The 15,387-nt window shown below is 38.0% G+C and overlaps 1 protein-coding gene across 6 annotated transcripts in view; it reads right to left on the bottom strand.

The window, feature by feature from the left end:
• Positions 1–2,330: 2,330 nt before the first annotated feature.
• The window catches only part of LOC115218889 (regulator of G-protein signaling 12), a 187,326-nt gene continuing 174,269 nt past the window's right edge, over positions 2,331–15,387 (bottom strand). For 4 of the 6 annotated variants that reach the window (XM_036508684.1, XM_036508685.1, XM_036508686.1 and 1 more), the window contains 6 exons: positions 14,558–14,731; positions 13,076–13,273; positions 12,753–12,843; positions 7,988–8,463; positions 4,839–5,043; positions 2,331–3,436 (listed from right to left, as the gene is read on the bottom strand). In XM_036508684.1, the coding sequence (XP_036364577.1) occupies positions 2,376–3,436; positions 4,839–5,043; positions 7,988–8,463; positions 12,753–12,843; positions 13,076–13,273; positions 14,558–14,731 (2,205 nt within the window). In that variant the 3' untranslated portion in view covers positions 2,331–2,375. Of the gene's footprint in view, positions 3,437–4,838; positions 5,044–7,987; positions 8,464–11,202; positions 11,910–12,752; positions 12,844–13,075; positions 13,274–14,557; positions 14,732–15,387 lie in introns of those variants that run through there. The other 2 variants (XM_029788884.2, XM_029788885.2) reach the window with 2 other exon arrangements.

Below are 15,387 nucleotides of genomic sequence, written 5' to 3'. Positions count from 1 at the left end.
TAAACCTATGTATTTATATAAGCAGTCCAAGATTCCTTAATATAGTTTTTTATTTCAGTTATGTGTAGGAGAGCCATTAGCTGGAGAAACTATTACTCTGGAAAGATACATACCATTGAGAAGGCAATTAGCTGGTTAGAATAGTAAAGAGGAAAAAAGTTTTGCATGTTCATGCTAGTAGAGGTTTCTTCTATTTATGCTGACCAAAGAAACAACTGTAGCTCAACTCAAAATTATTTTTATTGAACATCTTAAAATATATCTGATCTTTGAGGAAATACTTATTTATAAGATTTAGGAAGCTCCTGGTAATATTAGGACAAATATTTAGGTCTGAAACATCTTTTGTTTCATATTTATGTTTATATTAGTAGCTCTGTAAGTCTCTTGAATCCATTCTCTTCTATTACATTGGTGTAATAAGCAGCAGGATTAACAGATTCCCATCAGAGGATACAGTGAATGCTTACTGATGTAAATCACTTCTTTTTAGGAGTGTTGCTTATCATCATCATCATCATCATCATCATCATCTTACATATAACTATTTCTTGTCAAGTTTATAATTTAGGGAAGTGTTTACTACTACCTAAATCTAAAGTTATTCCTAAAAAAAACTAGCCATACTTGAAATAAAATAGACTTACCTAAATCCATAATAATATCAATGTCTAAATCACTAGCTGGAATAAAAGCTTTACCAAATTCTAAATCATTTTGGAGAAGGAATTTGATTAAAGTCAAACAGAACTTTGCTTTATCAAACTGCCTACATTTATAAAATTATTTATTATCTATTTTACCAAACCACTTGATGACATTATTTTTCTAGAATGAAATACAAGTGACTTTGAACCTTGTTTAAACATAAAAAATAATGAAATGCTAATTTGCTGATAATGCTTAATTTGTTTTTGGTTGGATTTTCAATTTGCAACAAAACTGCTTTCATAATCTTTAAATTAGCTGAATGATTCATGTAACACTGAAGGTTCTGAACCATTATCTAGGTTGGTAGATAACAGTATGGTATGTGCTGGAGTTAGTTTTCTAGTAGATATTGGTGATACTGTTTGAAAGGAATCTATGGAATGTCTGGCTACTAGTTTTATAAAGACTTAGTTTTTATCTGTGGACATGTTTGGAATTTTCACATTTGGTGAAATCTTTATGCAAAATATCTTCAAAGTTGTTGGATGAATGATTTTGGTTTGGTTCAAAGCTTACACTTTTGATCCAATTAAAAAAGGCAGATTCAAAGTATTCTGTTTTTCTTCTTTTTTTTTTTTTGATTTCTAAGTAATGTATGACATCTGAAGCAAACTTGTTTCCTATTGTGGTATTTTCATTCCTCATATTAAAAAATAAAATGTTATTCTTCTCTGCTTTTTCTGTTGGTGTAGGGACATTCTTTGTAGAACATTTCAGAGATACTCATTCTGTTTGTAGCCTTTGTAACCCCAGTTCTAAATAAATCAGAATAACATAATCTTTAGGGATTTAGAAAATGGAGCTTGGGTCATTTCCAGTGATTCCAATGACTAATGAAAGCTAGCAGTTTGACAAAATATTGGGAAATACAAAATATGATTGGTTCACAATATAAACAAATAAATATCAACGAATTTCTCAATATTTTTGCTTTCGTGGCATGCCTAAATGAAACTTGTCAAGGCAAATTTTCTATAACCAGATGCTTTTCCTGTCATCAACACTTACCTGTTTTCCAAAGACAGTAATTCATTGATCCTCACAACATGAAAAACAAGGAAGACATTGAAACTAGAAAACTTTTGCTTACCAGGAAATGTTAACAAAAGATAAGCTTTTACTTAGGTGGCGCTAATGAAGATATGTTGAAATTACATTCACACACAAACACACATATACAACGGGTTTCTCAGTTTACATCTATGAATTCTTCTCATAAGGCATTGGTCAACCTGAAGTGCCAGAGGCGGGTGCCAAAACCAAAACAACATGATTAAGAAGTCAACGTCATTACGACATACCTCTCCCATAGACATACAGACAGACAGGCATGCAGGCAGATGCTAGTGTAGGCTTGTGGTTAAGGAGTCAGCAACGATATGGCTCTGTGTTTCATTTACCTGTGTGCTACATTGGCCAAGTGTCTCCTCTCTTGTACTTCCCTTTGTAGATACAATTTAATAACTGGAAACCATGCAGAAGCTTGTCACATGTAAGTGTGGGTGTATTTAATGCATCTGCCTGTACAAACGCACAAAGTATTCACACAGAAACAACAAATCCCATTTTGATGTGATATGAAACAATTTAAAAATAAAACAAAAACAATAACAACAAAAATCTATTGTCTGAAAGTGAATTCAGGAGTTATTCTACTAAGGTGTCTATACAAATGACACATTCTGTGTTCCAGAAAGTTCTAACTGAAATACAATAGGACTGGAAGAAGGACTGGTTGATGGGATTACAGGGTATTGTTTATAAAGAGGGTAGTTTGGGCTTGGTGAAGTGACTCTTTGAGGAGAAGTGACTCTTTGTTGTTTATTATGGTCCGAAGCTGGACTGAGAATGGGGCCATAGGATACAATAGCATGGTTAGTAATTCTGGGTGGTTTTTTCTTTGAAGTTTGTGGTAATGGAGGGGGTGGAGCAAAGTCTGCCTTCTCTGTATGGTATAGGGTCTCTTGGAATGGCTGGGGTGGTGGTGGAGGGGGAGAGGCTGCAGCAACCAGTTTGTTGGATGGTTTCTGAAATCGTTTTGGTTTGGCAGGCAGAGGAGGAGGTGAAAGATCCTCAGGGGAGGCAATGGGTGCAGTGCTATTTCGGGGACTAGATGCTGCTATTGGGGTAGATGGCACAAGATGATCACCAAAATTTATCATAGCAAGAGATGAATTGGGGTTGCAGAAGTCTGCACTGTAGTCGTGCATCAGTGACATGTCCTGCACGACTTCAGTGTTGTACAAAGGTGTTCCATGCGAGCTTTGAAAATAGTCCTGGGCTAATGATGAGTGTGGTAACGCAACAGTCTCTTGGAAGTTCGCCTGGAGCTCATGCAGCACTTTGTCAGAGGGTGAGCCAAAAGTCTTGAAATTCTTTATACAACGTGCATGTGAACTAAATTTAGCACCATACAACTTTGGTGTTTCCCGAGAGATGGCCTCCTGATACTTTGAGGACCCAACAAGGGACATGTCAGTATCCTTTTGTTGTCGAGGAATTAGGATAGGTTTTTTACGTGGTTTTGGTTTTGGAATGCTGGTCAAAGTAGTTTTAGATTTTTCTCTAGCTGCTGGAATTGGTGGTTCCAAGCTCACTTTAGGATGGCTGTCCAAACGGCTTGAAACCTGACCATTGCTACCTTCAGCAAACAACACCACATTACATTTAGGGACATCATTTCGACTTTCCAGAAAATCTTGTGTCCTACCATTGGCAGCATCACCTGAAACAAAAAACACAAACATTATCACTGCATTAAACTAATACACAAATAATATCCTTATCACTGTATTATTAATCCAAATATCATCATTATTGGTACAGTACACCAACACAGACATCATCACTGTCACGGCAGTATCATAAAAACAAATATAATATTTCACAGATGAGAAAAACAGCTCAATTTCAACACAGGAAACCAAAGTATCATGAATCATCAATTTCCATGCTCATGCCCTCAGTCTCCATGGAGATTGATCCATAGATATACCCTCTGCATGTGTGTGTGTGTGTGTATGCCATCATCATTTTATGTCTGTTTTTCGTGCTAGCATATGTTGAATGGTTTGTTTATATCTGAGTAAGTTTATTTCATTTTTGGCATGTCCTACCTATGCCTGAATATTCTTAACATTGTCAACCACTTTACAGAATGTTCTGGGTTAATTTTATCATGGCACCAGCATAACTGAAGCTGCCTTGGACCCTGCAAGAGAAGGGTCCTCACTACTCTGAATTTGTTTGCTTAAAGCATCGACTGAGAAGGTGAAAAGTGGAGAGTTTGGTAAGAGAAGAGCCAGGCTGGAAGGAGCAAGAGTAAGGGGAGTGAGGGAGAGGAAATGATGGACAGAGGTGGACAATGGTAAGATTGAATGATTGAAACAGTTATTTAGGACAAAGCAGTCCAATGTTATTTCTTACATATAAGCCTTGCAAGCAGACTATTAGAGATGGAGGTCAAAGGGCATGTGAAATACAGAGAGGTCTATTGCAATCTCTTATTAAAGGGAAAAGGCAAAGACCTAGCTCTCTCTATCTCACTCTCTCTCTTTCTATCATTACCTCTCTTTCTCATTGTCCCTCTCACTTATTCTCTTCCACCCCACTCTTTTTCACAGAACAACAATTTCTCTAACCGCCTCAACTCACTCAGCCACAACATGGTTGCTCTCTAATAATTTGTCTCAGAAGAATAAAGAAACAGACTGGCAGAACATCAGACCAAACAACTTGCAGTGTTTAACTCTGATCCTTTATGCTCTGTGTCCAAATCCCGTTACAGTCGACTGTCTTTGAATTCTCTGGGGTTGATTTAATCCAGCCAGTAAGTTGAAGTTGGGTAGAAGGAATAAAACACTCAATCTCATTTGATACACTTGAGCCATAATTCAATAGACTTGAGGAAATTTTAACAATGGAGAAGGAGAGACTCTGAAAGATGTGCAGTATAGAGAGACTAACTGAAGAAATATGCAAAACAGATTAGTAAAGTGTCAACTGATGAAAGAGAAGCAAAAAGCATAATTGAGGAAGAGAGAAAAATGGAGAAAGAGAGAAGGACACAGTAAAAACAAAGCAAAAACAAAAAAAAAAAAGAGAATAATAAATGAACAGCCAGATACCTTCCTTTTCGTTACAGTGAGTTGAAGGTTTCACTTTCTGATGTAAGCTCTTCACATGGCTGTTCGCAGGAAATTGGTCGAGGGGCAGAGATGGACTCAGCCAACCGGACATGCCCTTTGGCACAGTTGACTCTCTTCTCGGAGCCACGCAAGTAGCCGAACAAGGACGAACGACGCCGGCTGGTTCTTTGCATACTGCCTGTTTCTGTTGATGAGATAGAGAGAGATTAAGGGATTGAGAGAAGAGGGGCAAGAACAGAAAGCAAAAAGGGAGGATATAATAAACGAGAGGAAATTCCATACAAAAGAGAGAGAGAAAGAATGTGTCAGGGAGCGAGTTTGCTTGTCTGTTGCGTATCTAGGATGGCCTTACTGTTGTTTTAACTCAAAGCCAACAGTCATCGAGCAGGCTGTTTCCTGATATGACCATCACATCAAATTTCTGGAAAGTTAATGTGGTTTTAATGATTCAAGAGTTCATATTGCAAAATTTAGATGTTAAATTAAGCAGTTGGCTGTCACTTGGGTGCGTTTTTTGGGGTTACTGGGGTAGCAACCACTAACATTGTCTTTAAAGATTGCTGACAGCAGTGAAGCATGTTTTGGTCTGTTAGGTTCTCACTGAACCAGCAGACAGTTTGTATTAATTACTGCAACACTCTAACGAGATACTGGAGCATCATACCAATGCTATGATGAAGCCAATTCCTCAATAAACTGTACTCACAAGACAGACTGAACTCACTGCTCTAGATTCAGCCATTCATCAATTCTACAAAATTCCTGTTATTCACACAAGTAAACTGTTGTTATGTAACCCCGAGTCAGCTCTGATCAAAGATTGAAAACCATACAATCTTCTTTCTTCCCTTATGCACAGTCTGTCTGTGCATGGATTTTCTAATGTATTCTTGCCCTTTTTTAAGATGCCAAGTTGCCTGTCCAGCAACTGCATTGAATCTTTGACCTTTGGTGCTGCTTTACAATTGGTTCTTGGAATTTTTAAGAGTTGAGTGTTTCCACATACATGGTGCAGTATTGGATGTAAATTGTCAACTTTTGTTATCTGGGGTAGCCTGATACCCAAGGTAAAACTGACTGTTGCTCAGTAACTGTTAATAATTTCATTTAATATAAAAAAAAACACCCAACAACCCAAGCGTATACTGACATGTATTCCTGTCCACCCCTATATTTCACACTACCCCAATAGTACTTTTTTTTCTCTTTTCATTTGTGTTTATGTATGATGGTACATATATTTATACATGTTTATACAAATGTATGCTTACATATCTGTATGTAAACATACATATTTATATATATGTCTATATATTCATATTTAAACATAGCATGGCTGAGCAGAGGCGTGGCTGAGCAGAGGCATGGCTGGGCAAAGGTGTAGCTGGGCAAAGGCGTAGCTGCGCAAAGGTGTAGCTGGGCAAAAGCATGGCTGGGCAGAGGCGTAGCTGTGTTGTCAAGAAGCATGCTTCTAATCATGTGATCTTGGGCAAGTGTCTCCTGCTACAGCCATAGGCCCAATAAAGCCTTGTGAGTGGATTTAGTAGATGGAAACTAAAAGAAGCCCATCATATGTATATATAAACACACAAACGTGTGTGTGTGTTTCTTTTTATCTTGATGGTTGCAAATAAGCATTGCTATCTTATAAGCTATGTTGCTTGTTTCTTGTCTTCTGTGAAGAACATGTCTGGCCATGGGGAAATCTTCTGTCTGACCCATGCAAGCATGTAAAAGTGGACATTAAATGAGGGTGATTTTATATATAAAACTAGTATGCTTGATTGGATGTGCAATGTCAGTGTGCATGTATGACAGAGTGTGAGTGCCTTAAGAGAAAAGTTGGGCACGAGAGGCATCAGATGTGGTGTGCAAGAGAGAAGCCTTTGCTGGTATGGTCATGTGATGTGTACGGATGAGGACAGCTGTGTAAAGAAGTGCTGATCTCTTACTGTAGAGGAAACCTGCAGAAGAGGTAAACCCAGGAAGATATGGGATGAAGTAATGAAATATGGTCTTCAGATGCTGAGTCTCACAGAGGTGATGACAAGTGACTGAGACTTCTGATGATTTGCTGAAATCGTAGCCCTGGCCAATGCCAGTGACACACAAAAGGCACCCAAAACACTCTGTGGAGTGGTTGGCTTAGGAAGAGCATCCAGCTGTAGAAACCATGCCAAAACAGACTGGAACCTGGTGCAGCTCTGCTGCTTGCCAGTTTTCAGTCAAACCTTCTAACTCATGCTAGATGATGATGATGATGATGATATAAAACACTCTTAAAGCTGCTGCCCCTCCTAGCCCTCACTCCCATCTGCAATGATATTTAATATCATTTTCTCACATCACTGTCTTCAACTTTATCACTCTGGCCATGACCTCTTCCCAACACCCTTTCTGCTTGGTTATCTCCACCCTGGTGACCCCAATTTACCACCACAAAAAACTCTTACATCAAACCTCTCAGTGCCACTGTAAGATTTTTAAAAGCACATATTTTAAACTGACCCAGGAAGGCAAAGTTGGACACTGGCAGGATTCAACGTTACACTAGAAGTAAGATTCCTTTGGAGAGAAGGATTAAATTACTGTTGGTATTAAGAACAACTTCTGGTTGTAGCACAACAGGTGTCGTATGGGTTCACACTTGTAAACCTGTTCAACTTGTTGGTCTGATGAAAACATCAGTGGGGGCAGACAACTGCAACAGGAATGACAGTGTGACAGACTAAATAAATACCAGAGAGTATTTTACATGTTGTTCCAGCTGGGGCTGATTTACATTTCTTCCTTCTACAGTCAGTAAAATAATTGCCAGTAATATTCAGGATGGCTTCCCTCAATTAGACCCATTTTGTCTCCCTGTAAAAGTTATAGTGTTATGACATTACTGAGGAATGGAGATAGAAACAAAAACAAGCAAACGAAACAAAAAATAAAAACAAAATTAAATTAAAATAAGCAAAAGTGTGTAGCAATAATTTCAGGGAATTTTGTGATGCAACAGCGCAAACAAGGAAAAGGCAGGACGACAACGACAACAACAACAGCAACAACAAAAGGGATGAGCAAACCATAACGGTGGCGTGCAGTATGGTTGAAGGAGGCTAATGAACAACAACACCTACCTGGTCTCGGCTAGGGTCAAGAGGGTGACACAGTGCCACTGCAGTGGACAGAGGTGTCGCACACCCAGCCGACTTGCCGTACATTAAGTCTTCAAAAACCTTGTTAGTTATCTCTTCAAGTGACGCTGATTGAGACAGACGTGCCACCCGCCAGTTGCTAGCAACAACAGTATCAGCCTCACTGTCGCCATCACCACCATTGTTGTCATCAGGGCAGTCATTAGTTCGTGTTGGTGGTCGTGGTGGTGGTGATGACAAGATAGAATGGTTGTTTAGCCCCTCTGAATGCCGTCCAGTGTCGGCTGCAGAACTGACAATGGCAGTGGTGGTGGTGGTAGTAGTAGTAGTAGTAGGAGATGTGGTAGTAGTGGTAGTAGGAGTAGCATGCAGAACAACAGCTGGAACCGAGGAGTTAACTGCCACAGTGACAGGGGTCAAAGGAACCATTTGGGCTCTGCTCTTGGCACCAGGCCTCTCTAACAGAGAACAAGCATGCGAGTCAGTTATTAAATAGGTTTCCATGACAACATCAAAAAAATAATAAATACACAAACATTAGGAAACACAAAATAATATAAAGAGATCAATCAGTGGGAATGGCTACACACAAACCCTTCGCTGCCAACTACCTTGGGTCCTCACAACGAATTACTAAAACTACCAATGATAACGAAAAGTTTCTTTTACAAACACCAAAAACTTACTCGATCAGACATGATGATGACGACGATGATGCTTATGATGACAACTTAACATAAAGTGACTCTAACAATTTCCTCCAAGTCCTCCATTTTCTGGTAAGATTTTAAAATTATTCAAAAAATGTCTTGTGATTCTACTGAATTTGCCAATATTAAATATATTTTGTCAATCGTAACTACAGGTGTTTCATTGACATTCTCATCATCATCATCATCATTAGCAACAGTACTGGAAATTTTTTCATCATGCACACACACACACACCCATGATTGTTCCTAATATAAATATTTCAAAGAGAATATTCCAATGTAACAGTTTGTATCTGTTTGTTTCAACCCTAAATTCACTTCCCTTTCTTTTATGAAAGCCCTCTATTTACATCCTACAAAACTCATAACAAAAATGATGTCACTGTAAGAAACAGTGCCATCTTATGCTAAATTGTTTGTGAATGATCCAAAGATCAATGCTTGAAATATGTATAATAGTGAAAAATAACTGGATCTAATCGCAGCATAGTCTGCTGATGTAAGGATGGAACTGGGTCTAAAGAAATGTTCCTATTTAACAACTAAACCTGGGAAAACTGTACCTCAAATCCGAAATGTTTGTATCAATAATCCACCCATTTCCTCTGCTGCACAAAATGAGTATGACAAATACTTAGGTATTCACAAAGGTGCTGTGGGGAAGGATCCAGAAAGACAGAAAATACTGAGACTATAATGTTAGGTTATAGCAGTCAAAGGCTTCCTCTTACAACAAGACAATATCCCACAATGCATTTGCAGTACCAGAACCGCTACCAAATATTTTGGATACTTAATTGGTCTGCAGAGGAAATTCACTTCCTAGACATTAAAACCTGCAACATCCTGACATCAATTACAAAGTACCACAAAAACAGTGATAAAGTTTATCTCAGAAGAAAAGAAGGAAGAAGGGGCTTGAGATCACTGCAGACAGTTTTTGGATGCCGTATGAAACCAATCAGATAACATCTGTTAACCAATAGCAGCAAAAATAAAGGCATCAACCAAGTACTCAGAGGTGATAGGTATAACATTCTACAGGTCAGAGGTGAACTCCTCAAGAAATGGTCATTTCCTGATGTCTTCCCATGTGAACCCAGAAATGCAGGACTATCATAACATCAGCAAAAGACATAGAAGAAAAATGCTCTGCGTATCAGAAAAGGCTGTGCATGATCATGTTTTATATAAACTCGAAGACAGAAATAATATTAACATGAGATGTAGTCCCTCTTGGGCTTGTGACCATCACATCAGATCAGATCTTGAAGGCTACACTTCAGCAATCAAATAACAGGAGATGGCTACAAAATATCTCATGAACAGTACATGATGTCCTAACCCTCCCACAATACAATTGAAAATGTCGATTATGTCACACTTATGTGTAGGACATAACACTTGTAAGAAGCAGCTGTCCAAAAATGCCATCAATATACCACCTTCCATTACGACATGATGTTCTTACTAAAATAATTTCGTTATTTTAAAAAAACACTGCCCTGGGATAAATATAAACAACAATATCTCTACTATGGGGTACATTCCTATCAACACAAGGAATATTGATGGAACATTCCCATCAAAACCTCTTCCGGATGCAAATATAATATGCCCAAAATAGTTACTTGGGCCAGAAAAGAACAAGTTAGATGCCCTGGGGATGTAAATATCTCTTTCAAAATCAACAGAAGGAAAATATCTCTAAGGATCAACTGCTTTGAAACTTACATTTCTACCAATAACCATTGATGCACTCAGTTATGTTAGTAAATGAGATAATCTGGAAAAGCAAAGACTTCGAAGCAAAGAAAGAGACCAATGGACACAAATTTTATAGACACAATCTCTAAGTGGAACAGTAAAAATATTCAAGACATTATCAAAATTCAACATGTAATAATTATCACTGCTGTTATCCAAATTTCCAATGATGGGTTAGAAACCGGTTCTGTACTTAAAGGAAGAGTTCAAATAAATAAAATACAAACATAAATTATTAAAATCAGTGCATTTAACAGAATGTATTCTGTTGGACTTAGCTCTTAACGAAATATTTTAACACCCAGACTTAACATTTCAACTTTATGTAGCTGAAACAGGTTTCTATGAATTGATAGACCCAAGACTTTATGTGTGTAAATGTTATAGAGAGGGACACACACACATACATGCATTCATAACATATACATAACTATATACATTCAGCTATATATAGTCATATATCTGTATATGTGTATACCTACACACAAGCATGCATAACATACATGCATATATATATGCACATGCACAATACATGCAAACATAACATACATGCACCAAAAATTAATAAAAGAATTCAAATCTAAATTTCCAAAGAAAATCAGCCACTTTAAAATGATAAAAAAAAGATCAAAGAATTTTTTTGTGTGGCCCCAGTGTATCACCACCACCACCAGACTCCCTCTCCAAGCATATAGTCCCAGCTCATCACTATAGGCATATGGCCCCCATTTCACCCCTTCCCCCACCCCACTCCCTGGTACCATTAAATGTTTTGTTATTGTTGATGCAAATATAAAGAATGTCTGAGAAACAATTGTGTAACAAAGACCACAGGAATGGATTAATTCTATACAAGATTATGGGTTTAGCTTCTCTATTTCATTGGGATTAAATCTGTTAAAGATATTATCAGTAGGTGGGGTGGGATGGGGGTGTTAACAGTCTTATGCAGGCAAATCGTGCTTGAGGAAAACAGAAATAGAGTTGGAAACTGAAGATTGGTAAATTAACTGAACAAAGTTGGAAAGGTCAGAGTTCATACTGGGAAAAAAAAAACAGTGAGGCAGAGGTGAAAGAGAGAACTGTGAAGATATGAGTAAATGGAAGTGAAGGATCTGAAAATATAGATGACTGGATATTGATCTTTATTGGTGACAGCTCATACATATTCATGGGGCTGAGTGGAATCATAACTTTGGTGAAGGTAAACCGGTGATTTATCAATCTTGTCATATTTATATGACTGCTTGTTAGTCCATGTCACTTCAAGATTCCACATATACATCTGTTTGGCTGATACACACCAACATTCATCTATCAATCTCAGTCCCTATCAGGAATGGTTTCATATTCTGGCACAAGCATTACGGGATAAATTGATTACATCCACCTCAGGGTTTATCTGGTTACTTATTTCATTGACCCTGAAAGGATGAAAGACAAAGTCACTCTCGGCGAAATTTGAATTCAGGTTGTAAAGGTGGGCAAAATGCTGCTAAGCATTTTACCAGGTGTGCTAACAATTCTGGCAGCCTGTCACCTTCACTGGCTATTAATAATGCAGGTACGGGGTAGAACATGTAAAAAGATTCGAGCGAGGTCATTGCCAGTGCCGCCTGACTGGCCCCCGTGCAGGTGGAACGTAAAAAGCACCCACTACACTCTCGGAGTAGTTGGCATAAGGAAGAGCATCCAGCTGTAGAAACTCTGCCAAATCAAGACTGGAGCCTGGTGCAGCTATCTGGTTGCCAGCCCTCAGTCAAAACCGTCCAACCCATGCTAGCATGGAAAGCAGACGTTAAATGATGATGTACGGGGTAGCACTGAAAGGTACTGACCATTACCAAGTTAAGAAAACAATCCTAGTGATTGACTAATAAGTTGGGAAGAGGAAGTGATGAGACCAGATCTGAAGTCATGGCACCTTGCAGAGCAGATTGGAAGAAGATTTAAAGAACAATGTTATGTTACAGGTGTGACTTATCATCCTCAACATGATTGTAAAATATGTCAATGATGACGTTTAGCCTACAGGTCAGTCCAGATTCAGCAGAACTATGGTCAAAGAAGGTTAAGCTAGGACCATGTCATTTATTTAGGCATAGTATATCTACGATTACACTATCCAATGTATTCTTCCCTTTTTAAAGTGGGAAGGTATAATTTCAATGAAATTGGGCTGCTGTTTTTAACAGGTCAATGATGATGGTGGTAGTGGTTGTATAGGTACTGATGATGATGATGCTGACTATAGTATTAATACAAACCCAGGAGGTCCTCTTTTGGCACAACCAGAACCTGCTGGTCGTTGATACTTGAAACAGGAATCTGTAGATCAAGTGAGCCTTGGTCAGATGTCTGCAATGAGGACACAAATGGAATCACCGTAAATAGAAAATATAACAAAAAAAAACAACAGTTTTAAGCTTCTGGCACAAAGCCAGCTATTTCAGGGGTAAGGGGTCAGTCAATGTAATTGACCCTAGCTGTCGACAGGTACTTGTTTTATTCATTCCAAAAGGACGAGAGGCAAAGTATACTTTGGCAGTAGCAACAACGACAACAATAATAAAAGAAAATATCATCTCACCATCTGAAGACTGATGTTGTCAATTTTATAGCCATATTTCTGAAGAATGGGACGGAAAACATCATATATCAGTTTATTTGGTTTTGCTTTGACTCCAATGATTTTCTGATTTGGCAATTCTACACGGAAGAATGTTCGTCGTTCAACAAGGACCTCTTTGGAGCCTAGAATCGACATATCTTCAGCTAAATCCAAAGGCTGCAAATATCAACATATTTGTTTATAATCTTTTGACAAAATGATAAAATATGAATTTTAAAAAAAACACAGTAACAACTTCTGTTTCTGAAGTATTTTATAAAAAAAGAGTCTCATTTCAATTTTTAAATCACTCCAAATTTGAGAATGATGCAATAATAAGAACAAAACCATTTTCAACATCCATTCCATCAAAGAACAACAAACACTACCAATATACAAGGAGGGGGTGTGCATAAAATATTCCAAAATATTTGGAAAAGAATAAATATACTTTTAAGTGACTCATGATGCATAATAATATCCAATGGGTTTAGCAGATATATTTTGGAGAAGAAAAACTGGCAACTGAAAGCAGCAAATCTATTGCCTGCATCTTCATTCTTTGGCAGTACACCAACATCCATCGTTACTGGAGCAACTAAACGAAATAGGTTCTTTTTGTTATGTCTATCAGACAAAGAAGATGGATTAGTGCCATGTTGAAGAGAGACAGACATCATTTGACAACGGAAGTAAGAAATTGGTTCACCAATAATCAAGTTAGACATCAAAGCAGGGTCATTAACTGATAATAGTTAAGATCTGATATAAATACATTAACATCAGGGTTTTTGTTGTTTTTAAATATTGACTTAGTAAAAGGAAAGCAGCAACCAACACTTCTGAAACTGATAGGAGGGGTCAGTCTTCAAAACAGGGACCTGGATGCTGCAAAAGATCAGACCCAGCTTAAGAGCATCCAAGGGTCAGGTGGTGATGTGAAATGATCGATTAAGACTACCACTGCCTTTAACTATTGTTTGTGCCACAATTTACTAACAAGGGAGCTGCAATAAGGTCACTCAACCTGCTAAAAGTAACAGTCAATTCTCCATCAAATTTCACCCTATCTTGAAAATGGAGAACATGTGGAATAATATAGTCCTTGATACATAAAGGCTGAGAAAAAGGCATGAGGTTCATAGCTAGAATATCATTGATCATAGGTCTGCTGGATCAAAGCTAACCAAGGTCAAACAGCACCAAAGAGTATGACCATTTACACTATCACACACACTCTGCCACTATTAAACAACAACAAAAAGAAAATGGTAGTCAAATCCTTCTTAAGTTACCTCTCTATTCTTGGAACCCACAAAATGTCTTCCCACCCCGGTCATCCTTATTCTTTTATTTAGCTTGAAGAGTTACACATGCCCCCTCTTCCTCTCACTAGAATCAGAACCATTCATAGACGACAACTGTGGCAGTAAGGAGGAAGAAGAGAAGGGTTTACATTACCTTGTCAGATCCCACGAGAAATACTTCTGTTGACTCAAGAGTCAGATTTCGTTTATCAAAAAGATGTGACAACACCTGATGGATAGACTGGCCAGATTTGGCACAGACCACGGCTGTTGAGTTGTCAGGAAGAAGAACGCGGCAAAATCTCAGATCTTCATTGCCGTAAGCTGACTGTAGAATAAAAGAAAATACTTCTGAAAGTAGCATATTGGAAACTGGGTTGAATCCCCAGTTTGAGTCATATTCTTTGAAAACAAACTTTTGGGAAAGGTATGAAAGCCAGAAACTTTTTTCCATTACATCAAAGGACATTAAATGGCTAACAATATAATTATACAGCAACATAATGAATAGTGTGTGTAGCTAATGGAGAGAATGATTGATAAATAGATACAAAATTACCAACAATTACTATAAAAAACAATAAACCCTAATCGTTAATATAATCAAATAATTCTTGATATAAGAGCATCATGTTTGAAACCTGTTTTGCCCTGCTTCAAGTATTGACTCTTTTCTGTCTCCCTTCTCTGATTCTTCGTCCCTCCATCACTTGATTCACCTCACACCCAAGAACTCTAATTCTCTTATTCTATGTCTCTCTCTTTGTCTACTTCAGTTTTTTCATCATTTATTTGCCTACACCCCCACCCACAACAAAGGGTGGGGCTCAAAACATTAGATTCTTCAATTCTCAAAGTAACTGATCTTATTTAATTCTTCTAACAACTCTCCTATGCACAAACGCATCCCAGTGCAGGCCATCACTGAGCTTTCTTAGATCCTAGACTTGCAATGTAGTCAAAATAGGGAAGCATTTTTAAAGA

This window comes from Octopus sinensis, linkage group LG14 (genome assembly GCF_006345805.1).
Source record: "Octopus sinensis linkage group LG14, ASM634580v1, whole genome shotgun sequence".
NCBI classification, from domain to species: Eukaryota; Metazoa; Mollusca; class Cephalopoda; order Octopoda; family Octopodidae; genus Octopus; species Octopus sinensis.
The sequence above is the reverse complement of the archived record's forward strand: the minus strand, read 5'-3'. Positions and strand labels throughout refer to the sequence as shown.